This window comes from Pogona vitticeps, chromosome 5 (assembly GCF_051106095.1).
Source record: "Pogona vitticeps strain Pit_001003342236 chromosome 5, PviZW2.1, whole genome shotgun sequence".
Taxonomy (NCBI): domain Eukaryota; kingdom Metazoa; phylum Chordata; class Lepidosauria; order Squamata; family Agamidae; genus Pogona; species Pogona vitticeps.
The window spans coordinates 22,370,687-22,389,819 of record NC_135787.1 but is presented as its reverse complement, the minus strand read 5'-3'; the positions used below and the strand labels follow the sequence as shown (position 1 = coordinate 22,389,819).

At 41.2% G+C, this 19,133-nt stretch overlaps 1 protein-coding gene across 1 annotated transcript in view; it reads left to right on the top strand.

The window, feature by feature from the left end:
• TACR3 (tachykinin receptor 3) overlaps positions 1 to 14,268 on the top strand; it is a 47,848-nt gene extending 33,580 nt beyond the window's left edge. The window contains exons 4-5 of the mRNA XM_020796406.3: positions 8,269 to 8,465; positions 13,232 to 14,268. Coding sequence (XP_020652065.2) covers positions 8,269 to 8,465; positions 13,232 to 13,547 — 513 coding nt within the window. The 3' untranslated portion in view covers positions 13,548 to 14,268. The remainder of the gene's footprint in view (positions 1 to 8,268; positions 8,466 to 13,231) is intronic.
• Positions 14,269 to 19,133: the final 4,865 nt, after the last annotated feature.

Sequence of the window (19,133 nt, the reverse complement as noted above, 5' to 3'; positions counted from 1 at the left end):
GCACAGTTGCTTTGCATTCAGTATGTGTAATTAGCCGGACCCACAGAGGATTATGTGGTTCTACATTTGATTAGGAAGGAGGAGAAATATACAGTGGCAGTTCTAGAAAGAAGATGTCATATGCTGTGGTAAGGCCTAGAAGCACAAATCAGCCGGAACTGTGATTAATCATTTCAATTAGTAGAAGGCTGCATGATCAATTCATTCCAGACTCTTTTTAATCCCTGAGGAATTTTGCCCAGTAAATGGCAGCTAGGATTTGAACAAGCAAACTGCTCACAGTGCTGTTTTCAGCGGGGCACAGGTGGAATTCAAGACAAGCTTTTTTGTCTGCTGATATAATTTAAATGAGACATCATATCCCTCTGGGTTACAGACATGTTGTGTTATCAGATCTATTCCTTAGATGTTTATTATTGCCAGTAGGAAACTGTGTGTCCCTTTCAATGGTCTATAAATATCGCAGCTGTAGCACAACTTTCAAACCTAAATAAGAGTAGAACTGATCAACATCAGTGAGACCACCTGCAGCAGGCATTGGCAACCCAAAAACATTTTTGCACCCTAGCTCCCCACACCCTTAGTAATTCATTCATTTGCTCTGGAAGCCTCCATTTGCCACTTAGGGAACATTGGAAAGCCATTTTGTTATGGTTGGGGTGGACAGCATCATTGGGTCTCCGTACCCTCTGATGTAATTTTTAAAAATCTCTCTTCTGCCAATAGCCTCTTGTTCTGAGAGCAGGGAAGAATATCCATAAACAGAACCTAGTTCTGTTCATTCCACTTTCTGACTCAATCAATTCATTAATGTGTAGTGATGCCTTTTCTGTATATTTTATTCCATGTATCTGGAAAGAGAGAGCACTGTTGTTCACGAATCTCATCTGTATTCTCACTGCCATCTCCAGTCTGCACTAAACTTGTTAACCCTAACTTTCTGCAATCATGCATCACTTGTTCCTCTACCAAAGGCAATAAATTGTATTTCCTTCTCCTTTGGCGTTTGCCCTGACTAACTAAACATGAGCTTATGAAAATACCCAGCATTTAATTTAAATCGATACACCTGTGTGTCGTAAAGTGCCCTTAATGTATAATTTGGTATTGACAGGATTTCAGGCTTAGAAATTCAGAACAGCTCCCATACTTTGACATTTTCCAATGATTCATCCAAACTTAATTACTTCTTGAAAATAACAAAGCAGAAGCATCTGAGTTAATCTTGTACTTGTATTTATGCCATATTCCAAATAACTAGGGATAATATGTTAGATTTGTGTAGTCTTTTCTGACCTGTAACATTATTGTTGAAACTGATAGATTATTATTGTTTTATTAAATCACATGGCAGACTATTATTAGGAAGAAAAGTCAATAAGGATATATCTTACTAATAATGATAAATATATTTGCATACATTTGGTAGCTCCTCTGCAACCGTTCCTAGCAACAGATAAAAGATTGGGGTGAAACTACAACTGGAAGTTATGCAGTTGCAGAAAGAAAGAGAAACTCTTCGTGACCCCATGGACCAGAGCACGCCAGGCCCTCCTATCTTTCACTGCCTCCCAGAGTTGGGTCAAATTCATGTTGGTAGCTTCGATGACACTGTCCAACCATCTCGTCCCCTGTCATCCCCTTCTCCTCTTGCCTTCACTCTTTCCCAACATCAGTGTCTTTTCCAGGGAGTCTTCTCTTCTCATGAGATCGCCAAAGTATTGGAGCCTCAGCTTCAGGATCTGTCCTTCCAGTGAGCACTCAGGCTTGATTTCCTTCAGAACAGATAGGTTTGATCTCCTTCCAGTTCAGGAGACTCTGAAGAATCTCCTCCAGCACCACAATTCAAAAGCATCAATTCTTCAATGGTCAGGCTTCTTTATGGTCCAGCTCTCACTTCCATACATCGCTACTGGAAAAACCATAGCTTTGACTATGTGGAATATGTCTCTGCTTTTTAAGATGCTGTTTAGGTTTCTCATTGTTTTCCTCCCAAGAAGAAGGTGTCTTTTAATTTCATGGCTGCAGTGATCATGGAGCCCAAGAAAGTAAAATCTGTCACTGCCTCCATATTTTCCCCTTCTATTTGCCAGGAGGTGATGGGTCCAGTGGCCATGATCTTAGTTTTTTTGATGTTGAGCTTCAGACCATTTTTTGCGCTGTCCTCTTTCACCCTCATTAAGAGGTTCTTTAATTGCTCCTCACTTTCTGCCATCAGAGTGGTGTCAGCTGCATATCAGAGGTTGTTGATATTTCTTCCAGCAATCTTAATTCTCGTTTGGGATTCATCCAGTCCTGGCTTTCACGTGATGTATTTATTCTGCATATAAGTTAAATAAGCAGGGAGACAATATACAGCCTTGTCCTACTCCTTTCCCAATTTTGAACCAATCACTTGTTCCATATCCAGTTCTAACTGTTGTTTCCTGTCCCACATATACATTTCTCAGGTGATAGATAAGGTGATCAGGCACTCCCATTTCTTTAAGAACTTGCCATAGTTTGCTGTGGTCCACACAGTCAAAGGCTTTTGCATAGTCAATGAAGCAGAAGTAGATATTTTTCTGGAACTCTCTGGCTTTCTCCATAATCCAGTGCATGTTAGCAGTTTGGTCTCTAGTTCCTCTGCCCCTTCAAAATCGAGCTTGTACTTCTGGGAATTCTCAGTCCACATACTTCTGAAGCCTACCTTGTAGGATTTTGAGGATATCCTTGGTAGCATGTGAAATGAGTGCAATTGTTCGGTAGTTGGAGCATTCTTTGGCACTGCCCTTCTTTGGGATTGGGATGTAGACTGATTTTTTCCAATCCCCTGGCCACTGCTGAGTTTTCCATACTTGCTGGCATATTGAGTGTAGCACCTTAACAGCATCATCTTTTAAGATTTTAAATAATTCAACTGGAATGCCATCACCTCCACTGGCCTGTTGTTAGCCATGCTTTCTGAGGCCCACTTGACTTCATTCTCCAGGATGTCTGGCTCAAGGTCCTCAACCACACTATCCGGGTTGTCCTTGACATCCAGGTCTTTCTGGTATAATTCCTCTGTGTATTCTTGCCACCTCTTCTAGATGTATTCTGCTTCTGTAAGGTCCCTACCATTTTTGTCCTTTATCATGTCCATCTTTGCACAAAATGTTACTTTACTATCTTCAATTTTCTTGAACAGATCTCTTGTTTTTCCCTTTCTATTATTTTCTTCCATATCTTCGCATTTTTCATTTAAAAAGGCCCTCCTGTCTCGCTTTGCTATTCTTTGGAAGTCTGCATTCATTGTTCTGTAACTTTCGTATTTCCCTTGCATTTTGTCTCCATTCTCTTCTCTGTTATATGTAAGGCCTCATCGGACAGTCTCCATCCAAAGTTCCTCAGGCACTCTGTCCACCAAATCTAGTTCCTGCAATCTATTCTTCACTTCCACTGTGTATTCATAAGGGATTAAGTTTAGATTATACCTGACTAGCCCAGTATTTTTTCCTACTTTATTCAGTTTAAGCTTGAATTTTGCTACAAGAAGCTGATGATCAGAGCCACAAACAGCTCCAGGTCTTGTTTTTGCTTACTGTATAGAGCTTCTCCATCTCTGGCTGCAGAGAACATAATCAATCTGATTTCGATATTGCCCATCTGGTGATTTCCAGGTATAGAGTCACCTTTTGTGTTGTTGAAAAAGAGTGTTTGTGATGAACAGCTTGTTCTCTTGACAGAACTCTATTAGCCTTTGCCCTGCATCGTTTTGAACTCCAAGGCCAAACTTACCTCTTGTTCCTTTTATCTCTTGACTCCCTACTTTAGCATTCCAATCCCCTATAATGAAAAGAACATCTTTCTTTGGTGTCAGTTCTAGAAGATGTTGTAAGTCTTCATAGAATTGGTCAATTTCAGCCTCTTCAGCATCAGTGGATTACTATGATGTTGAAAGGTCTACCTTGGATTCGTATTGAAATCATTCTCTCATTTTTGAGATTGTATCCCAATACAGTTTTCCCACTCTTCTGTTGATTATGAGGGCTACTCTATTTCTTCTACAGGATTCTTGCCCACAGTAGTAGATATGGTCATCGTCTGAATTGAATTAGCCAATTCCTGTCCATTTTAGTTCACTGACGCCCAGGATGTCAATATCTATTCTTGCCATCTCCTGTTTGACCACATCCAGCTTACCAAGCTTCATAGATCTTACATTCCAGGTTCCTATGCAGTATTTTTCTTTGCAACATCAGACTTTCCTTTCACTTCCAGGCACGGCCTCCGCTGAGCGTCCTTTCGGCTTTGGCTCAACTACTTCATTAGCTCTGGAGCTACTTGTACTTGTCCTCCGCTCTTCCTCAGTAGAATGTTGGACACCTTCCGACCTGAGGGGCTCATCTTCCAGCATCATGTCTTTTAGCCTTTTGTTTCTGTCCATGGAGTTTTCTTGGCAAAGATATTGGAGTGGTTTGCTCCAGGTGGACCACGTTTAGTCATAACTGTCCACTATGACCTGTCCGTATTGGGTGTCCCTGCATGGCATAGTCCATTGCTTCTCTGAATTACTCAAACCCCTTTACCACGACAAGGCAGCAGTCCATGAAGGGGAAGGGGAAGCTATAACCTAATAAAATCAATCAATGTGTAGAGATGGACATTTAGAAATAATGGCCAAAATACCATTGATTTTTGTGTAAGGGTTATATTTGGCATCATCCTATAGAGTGACCCTCCTTTGCCATTTCAGGCTGCCTAGGCTGGACAAGAATAATTTTAATTTAATAGAATGCTTAAATTGTTCCTGATAATATCAGGACAATCATCCCTCCAAAGCGATGCTGTAGAAATACCCTAATTTATACCCTTCACATTTCTCAGCTGAAAAGGCAAATCAAAACCCTTTGTATTTTAGGAAAAATACCTGGAGAAGCATTCAAGAATGACACTGAAGAAGTTTAACTTCTCATCAAAAGCCTGATTATTTTGATTGATGAGGCCATATCCAGCGTAGCGCAAGGAACAACCCATTCCGTAGAGAAAATGGGTAATGGAGCATGGAAATGCAATTTGCCATGAACATTCCTGTATAAGTCATGACCAAAAATAATTTCTAGGATTGCCATGTATGGTTTTTCAGTCCAGGAAAGATGCTATACTGTAGACAGACAAGTCAACCCTGCTGGAATTTAAGGCAATTGCACAATTATGGAAAGAGAACCACAGACCTGTTGATGAATTGATTTGAATATTTGAGGATTTCCGCTAAGAGTTTGCAAAGTGAAGGCTGTAAATCATATCAGCCGCCAAGGCTCCATGTAGCCCCCATTGCCCAACCTGATTTTTTTAAGTGTGGTTTCTTCTCCTGGTGAGAGTTTTCACAGAATAGAGATCTGGCTGCGGAGTCAGAAATTGGGAGTTCGATTCCCCACTGTGCCTCTTTGACGGGCTGGACTCAATGATCCATAGGACCCCTTCTAATTCGGCACCTCTAAATTAAGCTATTACTGCAGTATAATCAAGACTGGGCATTTTCACATCCCTAGCCTGCACCAATGCATGGATAAAACCAGAATCCCAGTTCCAGTGGTTAATATTGGAAGGAAGCTCCTGAATTTCTGAACACACACATGAATTTGGTACAACAACACACACACAGCATGTCAAAAGGTTTATACACATTCTAATCATATTGAATTAAACTAGCTATCTCCAACTTACACTTCACGATACCATTCTCAGTTCCTTGATATTGAGTAACTGGGATTTATCAACCTTATCAGAAGCTGCTGCAATCAGCCAATGATAAATCAGTATGGGTCGTGTCTTCTATTTTTTGCTTTTAAGGTACCTTCCATCAATTTTGCTACAATGTCAGGCTTTGCTGTGGTTTGCTGTACTTATACATGCTGTCATTCTATGTGGCCAGTGTTTTCCCCATACCATCATTTTATTCTACCAAGCTGTCTAAAGAGCAGCAGTTGTTGGTGGAACTGATAGGGAAGAATGGCCAGTGGAAGGTAAGTGAGGGTAATTTTAACTTCAAAGAAGTGCTAGAAAATCTCTTCTGGAGTGAGCAAGAAAGGTAATTCTGCCAGAGGTGATCTGGAGTGGTGGAACAGTGTTTTAATATCATGATCTATTTTAATTGTATTTTCAAGCTTTCTGCATTTTTATCTGTACCTGGTTTTAATATTTTTATGGACTACATTGAGATGGAAGTGAGATGCATACATATATTGAATGCTACCAGTGGGCAGGGCCAAAGCCAGCAATACAGAGAGACAAAATCAGTATGCCAGTACTTCCTTGTATTCTTTATGATATCTCTCTTTCCGGTGGAGGACGATGGCTCTGATTTCACAGAGGTGGTGAGTCCACTGTGGGTTTTAGTCTGAACTTTACCAGAGCTATGCAAGAGACTGAGCTTGTTTGGAGGGACAGGATTTAGCACTAGAGGTGGGCATGAATCAGAAAAATTGTGATCTGTGTTGATTTGTGATTTGTTAAGGTTGATGTCAATTCATTTTTTAATTTAGAACATTTTAAAATGCCCCCCAAGACCTAGAGACACCAGATTCACAGGGAAGCTTCCCCTGACTCTCTTCTATGTCTGGTGAAGTTTCAATTTGGATGTCTGAGTTATACACCCACAATTATAGCACTCCTCAGGAAAATTCTCCACAGGTATCTAGAGAGGAGGAGCTTCTACGGACTATCCTATACAACCCCTCCAAACTTGGTGGAGACTGAGTTTCAAAAATCCAGGTTATACACCCACAATGTAGGTTTCCCCCTCCCCCCGCCCAGGAAAGTGCCCTTTAGCAGCTGGCTTGAGGAAATCCAATCTTCACCAGTTTTTGAGAGATTTGCCACTAAGGGTTCTGGCTGCTCTGGAGAGTTGCTCTGTATATCTCAACAGCTTTCTACAAGGGCACTTCCATGAGCCTGCAGTTTCCACTGCTTTCTCTAGACCTGTGGTTCCCAACTTGGGTCCTCAGATGCTCTTGGACTGCAACTCTCAGAAATCCTGACCAGTACAGCTAGGAGTGAAGGCTTCTGGGAGTTTTAGTCCAATAACATCTGGGACTACTGCTCTAGACCTTTGACCTCTAGAGCTGCAACCAGGGCCGCTTCCCACCATGCCTACAAGTGGGCGGTGGGGTTTCAGCGAGTTGATTGTGCCCCATCGCTGCCTTTTCCTCCAGTTGCTTCCTGACTTCTGGCCCTGAAGATTCCTCCTCCTCTAGTTGTATACAGAACCAAAGTGTCTGACAAAACAGTCAGGAGCCCCTTCTAAATCACCTCCACAAGAACAAGAGTTCAGAATCCAGCTTTATCTCTTTACGTTTGCTGTGCCAGTGATTTTCCTGACTTTCCATGCCTACCAAGACCTACCCATTTTTTCATCAGTGTCAATAACTGCATGACAGTGGAGGGATCTGGACCTGAAGTCATGAGTAGGCCCACCTGGGAGTTGGAAGATCAAGATGGCAGCAAGGGCCATTTGGAATCATGCATGACTTTGAGAACCTTAAGGAGGAAGTTGTACTCTGGGAATGTGGCAAGGCTGCCATCTGTCACTGCTGGTAATTTTATAACCCCCTAGAGACCTACAACTGGTGCAGTTCCCTCCTAGACTTGGGGGGGGGTGTTGCTACCACTGTGATGCAGAAAAAAAGTGTGATGTTTCATTTCCCATCTGAGTTAGAGGGGAGAGCCAGGACTCCCCTTGATTCTCATCCATATGTCCCAAAATCTGTTAAATTTCTCTTGTATCCCATCTTATTGGGAATATTAACACCAGGCACTCATGTTTGTTCAGTGGTGCCTCGCAAAATTATGTTAATTCATTCCGTGAAAATTGCTGTTTTGCAAAAACATCACCTTGTGAAATGCAGTTCCCCATTGGAATGCATTGAAATCCGTTTAATGCATTCCAATGGGGACAAATTGTCGTCGTTTTGCGAAAATCGCCCATAGAGAAATCGTTTTGCGAAGTGCCGATCAGCTGTTAAAATCACTGTCTTGCGAAAAACAGTCCCAAAAACACCCGTTTTGTGAGTCATGGACTCAGCTGTCAAAATCGTCATCTTGTGAAAATCGGTCCTGAAAAAAAAGTTTTGTGAAGCACAGTCCAAAACATCATATAGCAAAAATCGCCCATAGGAAGCACTGTTTTGCGAAGCGCTATAGCGATTGCAAAAACTCATCATCATGCAGATTCATCGTTTTGCGAGGTAATCATCTAGCAGGGCACCACTGTATTCTTTTCAAAACAGTACTTCATTTTTTTTCCAGGTGGTAAAAATGATGATTGTTGTTGTGCTCACATTTGCGGTCTGCTGGTTGCCGTACCACATTTACTTCATAGTTACTGGGATCTATGAGAACTTGAACCGGTGGAAATACATTCAGCAAATCTACCTAGCCACCTTTTGGCTTGCAATGAGTTCTACCATGTACAACCCCATTATCTACTGCTGTCTCAATAAAAGGTAAGAATACCTTATAGATTTCATAAGTACTTGAGTCTATAATAAAGAGTAACCAACCAGATAATGTGACTCCTGGATGTTTGCTTTTCACTCCTTTATATTGTCAAATCAGGAAAAGAAAGAAAATGCTGTCTATGAGAGAGTGCTGATCATACCCAAAACTCAGACAAAAATACACTTCTACCCAGTTCTGTTAAGCCATAAGAACTTGTGTTCTCATATCACTTCTTACACCCACATTTTAAAATTATATTTTTTACATAAGTCTTGGTACATTTCAGTAGCAAAAGGAACAATTGTGTTGAGACAGGAAGTTGTTTCTTCCTCTGCAAATACGCTTCATTCCAGGGACATGACAAATTGTCATTGAACGTATACTGTAATTCCCTGTTATTTTTCCAGTTTTTGTCAGGCAGAGTTCCCAGTAAGACTTTCCCTAACCAGTGATTTCTTTACATCCCTGAGGAGTCTTGTGTTCATCTTCCTTGTTTGTTTTCTACAATTCAAATCTAGTGTAAAAGGCGCTGAATCCTGTGCAAGAATTGGTAACTCCTGCACAGAAATTTCTAAACCTGTGGAGAATTTAGAAATTCCTGCACAGGATTTGACCAGTTCTTCCACAACGTAGCATTTCTAATTTCTGCACGCCTTCAGAAATATTCCCAGGGTATTCCTAGAGTCAGAGCCGATTTCCTACTAGATTCTCCTCGGGCGTGATCCTTGGGCAGAAAAGAAGGAAATATTTTTTTCTTTCTCTTGGACCAAGCAAGAAATAGCAGGGTTGGCATTGCTACATAATACATTAAAGATGTGAGATAGAACCTGGACTTCATAACTGCGCACTGAGCAAGGCTTATTCTTTGAAATGTCCTGAGCCACCCCATCCAAAGAATGGATGAGGATTGGGAAAGAAGCAAATACTGTATAGCACTCATACAAGCCCCTTTACACCTGGCCACTGAGGACCATCGCCAGGTAGAAAAAAGCAGAGATGGGTACCCAGGTTTAAATCACATCAAAGTCAAAATCCCTCCTCCTTCAGTGCTTCTTCTCATGAGAATCATCTTGCTAGAGACCAAGGAACTCTAGCAATCTTCTGAAACTTCCAATAATGCCCCAGTACTGACAAGTTTAGGTGTGATTCCCCATCTCATCCATTAGTCATGCTAGCTGGGCCTGATGGGTGTTGTGGACCAAAGGATTCCCACCCCTGCCTCCCACCTCCAATCTAGTATACAGAACCTGAATTTCACCGCTCTGTAAAATTTTATTCTGTCTACTGATCGACCACGTTGCTCAGTATCTAGTTATGGGCAAGCTCGTGTGTTTTCATCGCTCTATAAGACTGCAAAGTCAGGTCATAATTAAGTCCAAATTAATGAATGTGCCACACCTGTGGCATGGCATTATCTTTACTTTTTTCCAGCGTGAAAATTGTGTGACATTTCTTTGAACATTTCCAAACGGAAGCTGTACTAAAGGTGCACTTGCAGGGGGGAAAAAGCCTCATTGAGCAAGGTTGGAAAGCTTCAGCGAATAAACAAAATCAGTGCCTAATTCAATATTGAGTACCTATTGCAGAATATTGTTTTGAAATCTCTTTGGGAAGAGAAACCGCACGTTCTAATTGCTATGCTATGTATGCAGATATTTTTAAATGATTGCAGAAGCTGTAATGAACAAAGATTCCCCCATAATGCTGCATCTTGATCAAACACCTGTCTGCTCCAATCTCAGGTCACATACACCTAGTCTCACCAGGGTCTTATGTAAACACAGAGCTGGCTAGAAAGCACAGTGATTTAAATATCTGGCTATGAAGCCTGAGATTGGGAGTTTGATTCCCTACTGTGCCTCCTTGAAGAAGAGCCAGCATGTACAGTCATAGGCAAACTGCACAGTTCCAGGATGCAAGGTGGGAACGGTAAACCACTTCTGAGTATTATTTGCCTAGAAAATCCTGAAAAGGGTTACCATGAGTCAGAATTTACTTAATGGCTTGCAATTATTATTATTTTTAAATTCTAGGTATAATCAATCAATATTATGAAAACATTGATTTTTTTTTGTTTCTCTACCAAGAAAATCCTGGTATATGACACATTCACAGCAAAGTTATGCTGTAATTAATTGTTACTTCAATGATTTTCATTTCAATACATAGCACTGTTACTTGTATCAATACTATCAGTACTCAAAATAATATTAGGTAGGAATGGAAGAATCTCCATTCAGAAGCTTCTGGCCAGCTATGCTGCCACTGATTGCTAACCAAGGACAGTGACTGTTCGGTTTCCATTCCCAGTCAGTTTTGCATTTGTTTGTTTGTTTGTTTAATGTTTTTATCCTGTCTTCTCATTAACAGGACCGAGGCCTAATTATGTTTAGTGATACTTTTTGCTCTTTCCTATTTTCTAAAATGTTCTCTTGAAACATAGATACACGCACAGGTTCACCTGTACATTTTAAGCGTTTCCCCTTTCAGCATTGTATTGCATGCATTTCTGTCCCGGATATATACATTTCTATATGGATTCTGCCCAAAGTATGTATTTTTGAGTTCACTGAAAAAAATATTTGGAGAACCGCCAAATCTACAACCCATGACTCTGATTTTGTGCTGCCTATTATTAGTTCAGAAAGTGCATGTAAGGTCATTTTGCTTTAGAACGGGGGCAGCAGGAAATCATCCATCAGCCCTAATGGCGCTATCAAGACAGGATTTGAGGGCAGATGTCCAAAGCCTCACTCAGCAAAATGAACCAAAGGGCCTCCAAATGGTGCAAAGCTGACTTGCCATAAGTGAAGTAATAATACACATTACTTAACTATAGAGGGGGGAACCACAGAAGAATCTAAAATTGCCTTATACTGTAAAACAGTGTGCTAGTGAGAGAAAAAAAATCAGCACAGTCTTGTCCATGACACAATCAGTTGCTATAGACAATTCGTACATGGATTATTATCAACTCTCTAATTCCATCATGATTTGGCAGTGTGTACAATAAATATTACTACAGAGGTGCCTCACTAGATGATGATAATCCGTTCCACTGAAATTGCTGTTTAGCGAAATTGTCTAGGGAAAAGCATTTCCCCATTGGAGTGCATTGAAACCTGTTTAATGCGTTCCAATGGGGAAGAATTGTTCTTGTCTAGCAAAGATCGGCCATAGGAAAGCCGCTTTGCAAACTGCCTATCAGGTGTTTAAATAGCTGTCTTGCGAAGCTTAGGTCCTGAAAAAATCCGTTTTGCAAGCACGGAGGGAGCTGTCAAAATTGTTGTCTAGTGAAAATCGGTTTGCGAAGCAGGGACCAAACATTGTCCAGTGAAATTCCCCCATAGGAATCACTGTTTTGCAAATTGCTATAGCAATTGCAAAAAGCCAAACCTCATGAAGTCTTTCAGAATTAAGTCACAGAAAAGGAGGCTAGCTTATTAGCATCACAGAACCAGAGGAAGGGGTCATTTGGTAGTCTAATGATTATAGTTCAATGCAAGATCAACAGTGCAGGATGCAACTACATCATCCATGACAAAGAGCCATCCAATGTCTGCTTTGAAAAGTCCAAACAAGGAGATCCCACCATATCTTGGTTCTGTTTCTTCCCCTCCTACCATTAGGAAGACTGTTCATGGTTCTTACAATAATTTATCCCAGTGGTTCCCTATAATTTCAACTCCCTGGGGCTAGACCTGCCCCCTGTGCCAACAGAACAAATCTGGTGCATCTTGTGCATGATACCTCTTCTGACATTTGAAGACCACTCCCATCCTTATTTTTTTTCTTCTCTAAGCAGAACATACTCAACTCTTTCAGATATTCTTTACGACACATGGTTTCCAGACCGCTTGCCATCTTAGTTGTCCTACTCTGCACCACCACATTAATTTTGAGGGGACACAACTTCGGTGTCCTCCAGCTAGCATGGACAGTTGAGAAATTTTGGGAATTGGAGTTCAAAACACTTTCCGAACTCAGCCCTTTTGTTAAAATATGCCGCCCAGAAATGGACACAATACTCCAGATGCATACTCTATGATACTCTGTTGTGCAATAAAAAATTCTTACAGAATTTGAAAGAAATTCATTGTCACTGGGCTGGGATATAAATCCATGCTTGTCTCAAGGAAGGAACTGAAACATTCTTCTTCTCATCAGCAAGGCAGATAAGAAAATTCCTGGCATCCTGCATGGGAAAAATTGAGTGTCTTGCACAGAATTACCTATTAGTTAGTTAGTTAGTTAGTTAGTTAGTTAGTTAGTTAGTTCGTTCGTTCGTTCGTTCGTTCGTTCGTTCGTTCGTTCGTTCGTTCGTTCGTTCGTTTCTGTACTGCCCATGTGACTGGTCACTCTTGTAAACAGCTTTGTAAACTGCCCATTTTGTGTAAGACTTAATAATCTGCACTGTTCTGCAAAGTACATGAATTGTCCAAAACTAAAGCGATTACTCCTTTGTTTCAGAATATGAAGTACAGGATGGGTTGTTTGTGTCTTTCTTGACAGTTAGTCAACTCTTCTGTGCTTGATTCATGTGTTTTGCTTTTCAAAGAAAAAGCACATTTCAGACATTTTGGACAAACTTCAGAGAGCTGGAAGGGGAGGGGACAGACCTTTTCACCTCATTCTCACCTAAAAGCAAGACATCTTTCAGGGCTTTAAACTTCTTCATTGAGATCTCGCATCCTCTCAAGACAGCTTAAATCAGTAAGAATTTTATTTATTCTTTCCATTCCCACTGACTGTCTATCTATTTTCCCCCTAGATTTCGAGCTGGTTTCAAGAGAGCTTTCCAATGGTGCCCTTTCATTGAAGTATCTACTTATGATGAACTGGAACTAAAGACAACCAGGTTTAATCCTACCAGGCAAAGTAGTTTATATACAGTTTCAAGAATGGAAACCAGCATGTCCATAGTATTTGACCATAATGATGGAGAAAGCACCAAGTCCACTCGCAAGAAGAGAGCTCCATCACAGGAAGCCAACCTTAATGGCTGTTCCCGCAGAAGTTCAAAAGCCACGTCGACAGTGTCAAGCTACATTAACTCTCCGTATACATCAGTGGACGAGTATTCCTAAAGCCTTAATGCATGCAGGAGAAACAACATTGCTAATAAAGAAAGCAATGCTGTTCTGCCTCAGACTCAAACATCCAAGCTTCTGGACAGCAACAAGGCTGCAGATCCTGAGCAGTGACTGTATATATCAATATATACCTATTTATGATATATGTCCCTTCAGATGTTATTGGACCACTGTTCCTATGATACCCTCACAGCTTATGGTGGCTAAGGCTGATGGGAGTTGCAATCTAGCAACATCTGAAAGGTCACAAGTTGTTCAGCCCAAGATTTATGTCTTTGTTTGACCCATCTTGTCTTTGTGGTTTGGAAGGAGCAAGACCTGCTTGTATCAGAATTTGGAAAAGGCTTTTTTTAGCAGAATTCTAAAAATTGCAAGGCAGAGCAATGCTAGCCAGGGATTATAAGAATTGTAGTCCAAAAATAACTTTTCCAAGCTCTAGTTTACATCCATCTAATGGCATAATGGCACATTGTAAGGTGGAATGTTTGTGCAAATCCTTTAGTGAAGAACACATCTGGACACTCTGAAATCCATGTGAAAATGTGGTTGCAACTAATTTACATCCTCTTTAATATTTACTTGCTCTGGATCTAAGCTGGCAAAATCTCTTTATATGTGTTGGACCATTTACTTGGGAATTGTGATTACTAATGGTTCTTATACTTCCTGTACTGTATATATTATCAATAAGAATGTCACAAAAGTTCTACCACCACCTGATTTATTTTTAATATATCATTTAGCAAGGGTGATGCTTTTAAAAATGATTTAGTTTCTCTGAAAATCAAATCTTGATCATCTTTATCACAGGCTACCCAGATTTAATCTTCACTATTTAAAAGAAAAAGGGATGTGGTGGCATTGTAGGCTAAACCGCAGAAGCCTCTGTGCTGCAGGGTCAGAAGACCAGCAGTCGTAAGATCGAATCCACATAACAGAGTGAGTTCACATCGCTTTGTCCCAGCTCCTCACCAACCCAGCAGTCTGAAAGCATGTAAATGCGAGTAGATAAATAGGTACCATTTCGGTGGGAAGGTAAAATGACATTCCCTAGTCACGCTGGCCACATGAAACTGTCTTTGGACAAGCGCTGGCTCTACGGCTTGAAAAACAGGATAAGCACCGCCCCCTAGAGTCAGACATGACTGGACTAAAAATGTCAAGGGGAACCTTTACCTTTACCTATTTAAAGGAAAAAGAATAACAGCCCTTAAACACAATAATTTTTCTATAACATTATCAGTTTCCAAATCTGAGACAGCCTGCATTATTTTAAAACTGCCAGGTACCAGTATACATACCCATTCTGTCTATATAAGGGTAATTGTAGATGAAGAGGAGGGAGGAAAATCATGTTGTACTAGCAGATGAGTTTTGAACTTGGGCTAGACTTTTGTCTTTTGGTAATGTAGACAAAGAATTATTCTTGAGTAATGGTGCTTGGTTAGACATTAATGAAGTGGGCTGGAGTCCAAGAAAGGGTGCCACAAGACACTTTACTGTATTTGCTCCCTTTTGATAGTGTAGACCAAGAAATGAGGAAGAGAGTCAGCCATATCAACAGGCCTCCCTGTTGATATCTTAAGACAACCTTGAGCGCTTCAGATTTGGGAACAGGACAATGTTAACTGTTTCAGCACTAAAATCACTTTAGATTGAGGTTTTTATGGTGTTAAATGGAGTCCTTCTTTAGGCAGAAAGACAGGGTAGAAATTGAATAAATAATAATAATGTTTGGACTACAAAGTTTGAAGGAAGCCTATGGATCATTGAATCCAGCCCCTGTCAAAGAGGCACAGTGGGGAATCAAACTGCTAAGCACTGGCTCCACAGCCAGATACCTAAACCGTTGAGCTATCTAGCAGTTCTGATGATGGGGTACAGAATCATTTCTAAAACATGTAGGGCAGGGGTCCCCAGCCTCCAAGCCACGGCCTGGTACCAGAGTGTGGCCTTGGCAGGACCGGGTTGTGGAGACAGATCTCCCAGGGAGCCCTCGCACACACTCTCCCCTGCATGCCCACACACGCACGGCCCACCCACCTGCAGCACAGGTGCCCCACCTATCCACACATGCACACGAGCGTGACCCACCCACCCGTTAGTGTGCCCTGCCCATCCGCACATGAACCCCACCCACCCCCAACCAGTCCACAGTTTGGAAAAGGCTGGGGACACTGACGTAGGACTTGAACTTCACTCCAGTGGGATAAATCCAACATCCTGTTGGCGCAACTTTCAGAATTATCTTCCCTTCCTTCTGCCCAACAATCTTCAACACATTGTCACGTCCCTCCACAGCTGGTTTTAGGAGCATGGCAGGGGGCTAGAGCAGGGAAGGGAATATATTCCCTGTATTTATTTATTTATTTATTTATTTATTTATTTATTTATTTATTTATTTATTTATTTATTTATTTATTTACCGCCCATCTGGCAGCCAAGGCCACTCTGGGAGGTTTACAAGATTCTACAAGATTCCACTTTTCTTCCAGTGGAAGTCCACCACTGAATTCCGCCTCTTATTTCTTGAAAAGCACTCTAATAAAGTAAACCTACAAGTCTTGCAGGCACCTGTATAATGCCTTAACAAAGTGGGTCCCAATCTTGGGTCCCCAGATGTTCTTGGACTACAACTCCCAGAAATCCTGGCCAGCACAGTAAGTGGTGAAGGCTTCTGGAAGTTTTAGTCCGAGAATATCTAGAGATCCCAGGTTGGGAACCATTCTATCTTAACTGAAGAAGCATGCAGTGGTTGCTTCAGACATTTGGAACTGCTTTATGTGATCCAGTCTTAAGACATCCCCCAACAAATGCAGCTATTCCGTTTCCAGTCACCGTGCAAATATGATGGTGGTTGCAGAAAAGACGGCTGCACTCATATGAATCATTCTTGGGGAATGGCACTTGGTTAGACATTAATGAAGTGGGCTGGCGTCCAGGAAAGGATGCCACAAGACACTTTGCTGTATTTACTCCCTTTCTGTGGCCGTATCCATAGTCATACTCTCTCATCCATAGTCATAGTCTTTCTGTGGTTGTATCCAGTAGGGGACGCCCTGCGAGTTAAACTGCAAACCCTCTGGGCTGCAAGGTCAAAAGATCAGCAGTTCGAATCCTCGCAATGGAGTGAGCTCCCGTTGTTCGTCCCAGCTCCTACTAACCTAGAAGTTCGAAAGCATGTAAAAATGCAAGTAGATAAATGGATTCCACCACGGTGGTATGGTAACAACATTCCATGTCTAGTTGCGCTGGCCACGTGACCACGGAAACTGTCTATGGACAAACACTGGCTCTATGGCTTGGCAGCAGGAATGAGCAGCACCCCCTAGAGTAGGATACGACTGGACAAATTTCTCAAATATCCATAGTCATGGACATGCAGAGAAGTTCTGAATATCTGGAGCTTCCCTTTATCTGTTGGATGTGATTATTCTCTATTATGTTTGTGTCTGACTGGGAAATAAAGGCACCTGTAATTTTGCAAAGCAGAAAGAGGGAGAGAAAAACAGTCATTTTAAACATAAAAGAACTCATTCATTGTATCTGACATGAGTCCGTTTTAAATAGTATTTTTCAATGGATATAGCTAATTTGGCTATCATTATCTAATCAAGTAGTGAAAAGAAATGAACTGTTCGCATAAGAAGAGTCCTGCTGGATCAGCCCAAAGGCCTTCCTACGTCCAGTTAGTATCTCCACCTCAGTCCAAATGTGCACAAAATAAGTGGCCATGGTGGTCTTTGGTCCACACACAGCAACACTCTGTGGACATGGGTGCAATTTTGCTATTTTTTGTGAAGTCCTCTGGGCCCCTAGATTTACATTTCGTTCTCATTAGGGAGTGCAAGAAGGCTTCTTTAGGGGGAAAAAGAGAAATACAGTATTTGGAGGGATATGGGACCAGGTGGAGATCTCAAGGTTGTGGAGGTGGGAATTATGTGCAGCCCCAGGATCTCTGGAATCTATCCCTGTGCTCTGGACGGAGGTAGCCATTGTTCAGGGTCTAATGAGATTTTCCCTTCTATTCCCCTGACTGGTCACACCTCATGTTCCCCTATATGCCCTGAAAACCTACTCCAGAGGGCCATCAGACTCTCCAGAGCAGGTTTTCAAGCAGGGAGATGTGGGGGGAAGTCCTTTTTGTTTCAAATGGCAACATTGGCTTGGAGTAGAACAGAAGCAAGAGCAAGTATAAGGTTGAAGACATTAAAGTTTCAGGTAGCAGGCTTCTAAAGGCCAGATTTCAATTTGAGGTTGACTGGTGTCCTTCAACTTGACCTAGGTGTCAGAGAGCTGAGTTGTATGATTTTGATCCACTGTCTGGATCATTACAATATAATTCTGTATTATTCAACTCACTTCCTACCTGGATAACGTTACACCTCTCTCCTTTAGCTGTTTTTGTTTTTCCCAAATGCTTTTATGTTAGCAATCCGCCCTCACTGGCTTTTACGTGGATCCTCAAAAATGCAAGTATTTCTGACAAAAGTGTCAGTCAAGACCACTTATTTAACATGTTATGCAAAGAGCAGTATTAAAGATCCTGTAGTAAGGAATAATTGCCAAATTGCACAGCTAACACCGTGCAATTCGGCCGTTGCACTCGGTAGCCAAGGAGAACGACCTGAAAAGAATTTTTTTTCCAATGAATTCATATGTGTATGCATTGCAAGTGTATTTTTCCTCTTTAATTTAAAAGTTTTATTTGTACAGATTCTATATTGTAACCTTTTGTAAAGTATATGTCGTCACAACTGTTCAAATATAAAGAAAGAGAAAAATCTCCATTTGAAAATGTGTTTATTATTACTGAAATAAGTTAAAGTCATAAAAGAGACTGCAAATCAAGTTGAGGCAAAGCCCGAATCACTCTCATTCAGACTCCAGCAGCAGCTTCTTCTTCCTCCAGCTGAGTGACACCATCACAATACTACTAGAGATTTACATCAGGGAGAGAACTGTTTTAAATAATATTTAACTTCCCTAGGATGAAAGAACTTCGCATCCGGCACATGTGTTTTGACCTGGCCTACTATCAGCTTAGCTGGCTTCTTGAGCTTCTTGACCAGTTAGGATTGCACCATTACTGATGTATAAAAAGTAGACTTCAGCAGGCTAGCCTTTGGTATTACATATATACAGCTCATATACTGAAATTCCTCTTTTTAGATCCTGGCTCCTGAGAGATGAAAAATATAGCTATGAAAGTGTTTGGGAAAATTCATTTTTGTATTTACTTATCACATTTATATCTGAGCCTTCTACCCCCAAACAGTAGTCAGGTAATCTGCCCAGGGACATGGAATCTAAAGATTAATTAACATACTCCTAAGAGAGTTCAACAAAAGTAATAAGGAAAAGCATAATCAGTCCTACATCTTTCTCCAAAGGTTTATTGTTTTCTTCTGCAAATCAAAGATAGAATTTGAAGGTTACCCTTCCTTATCCCCTTAGGACAATGTGTGCACTCATTCAGAGCAATTTCTGTAGGCACTGACTAGATAGCGAGTCACAATAAAATCATCAGGCTGCATGTCTCATTACTTTCAAGTATGTGATTAATGACTAAGGTCTGCA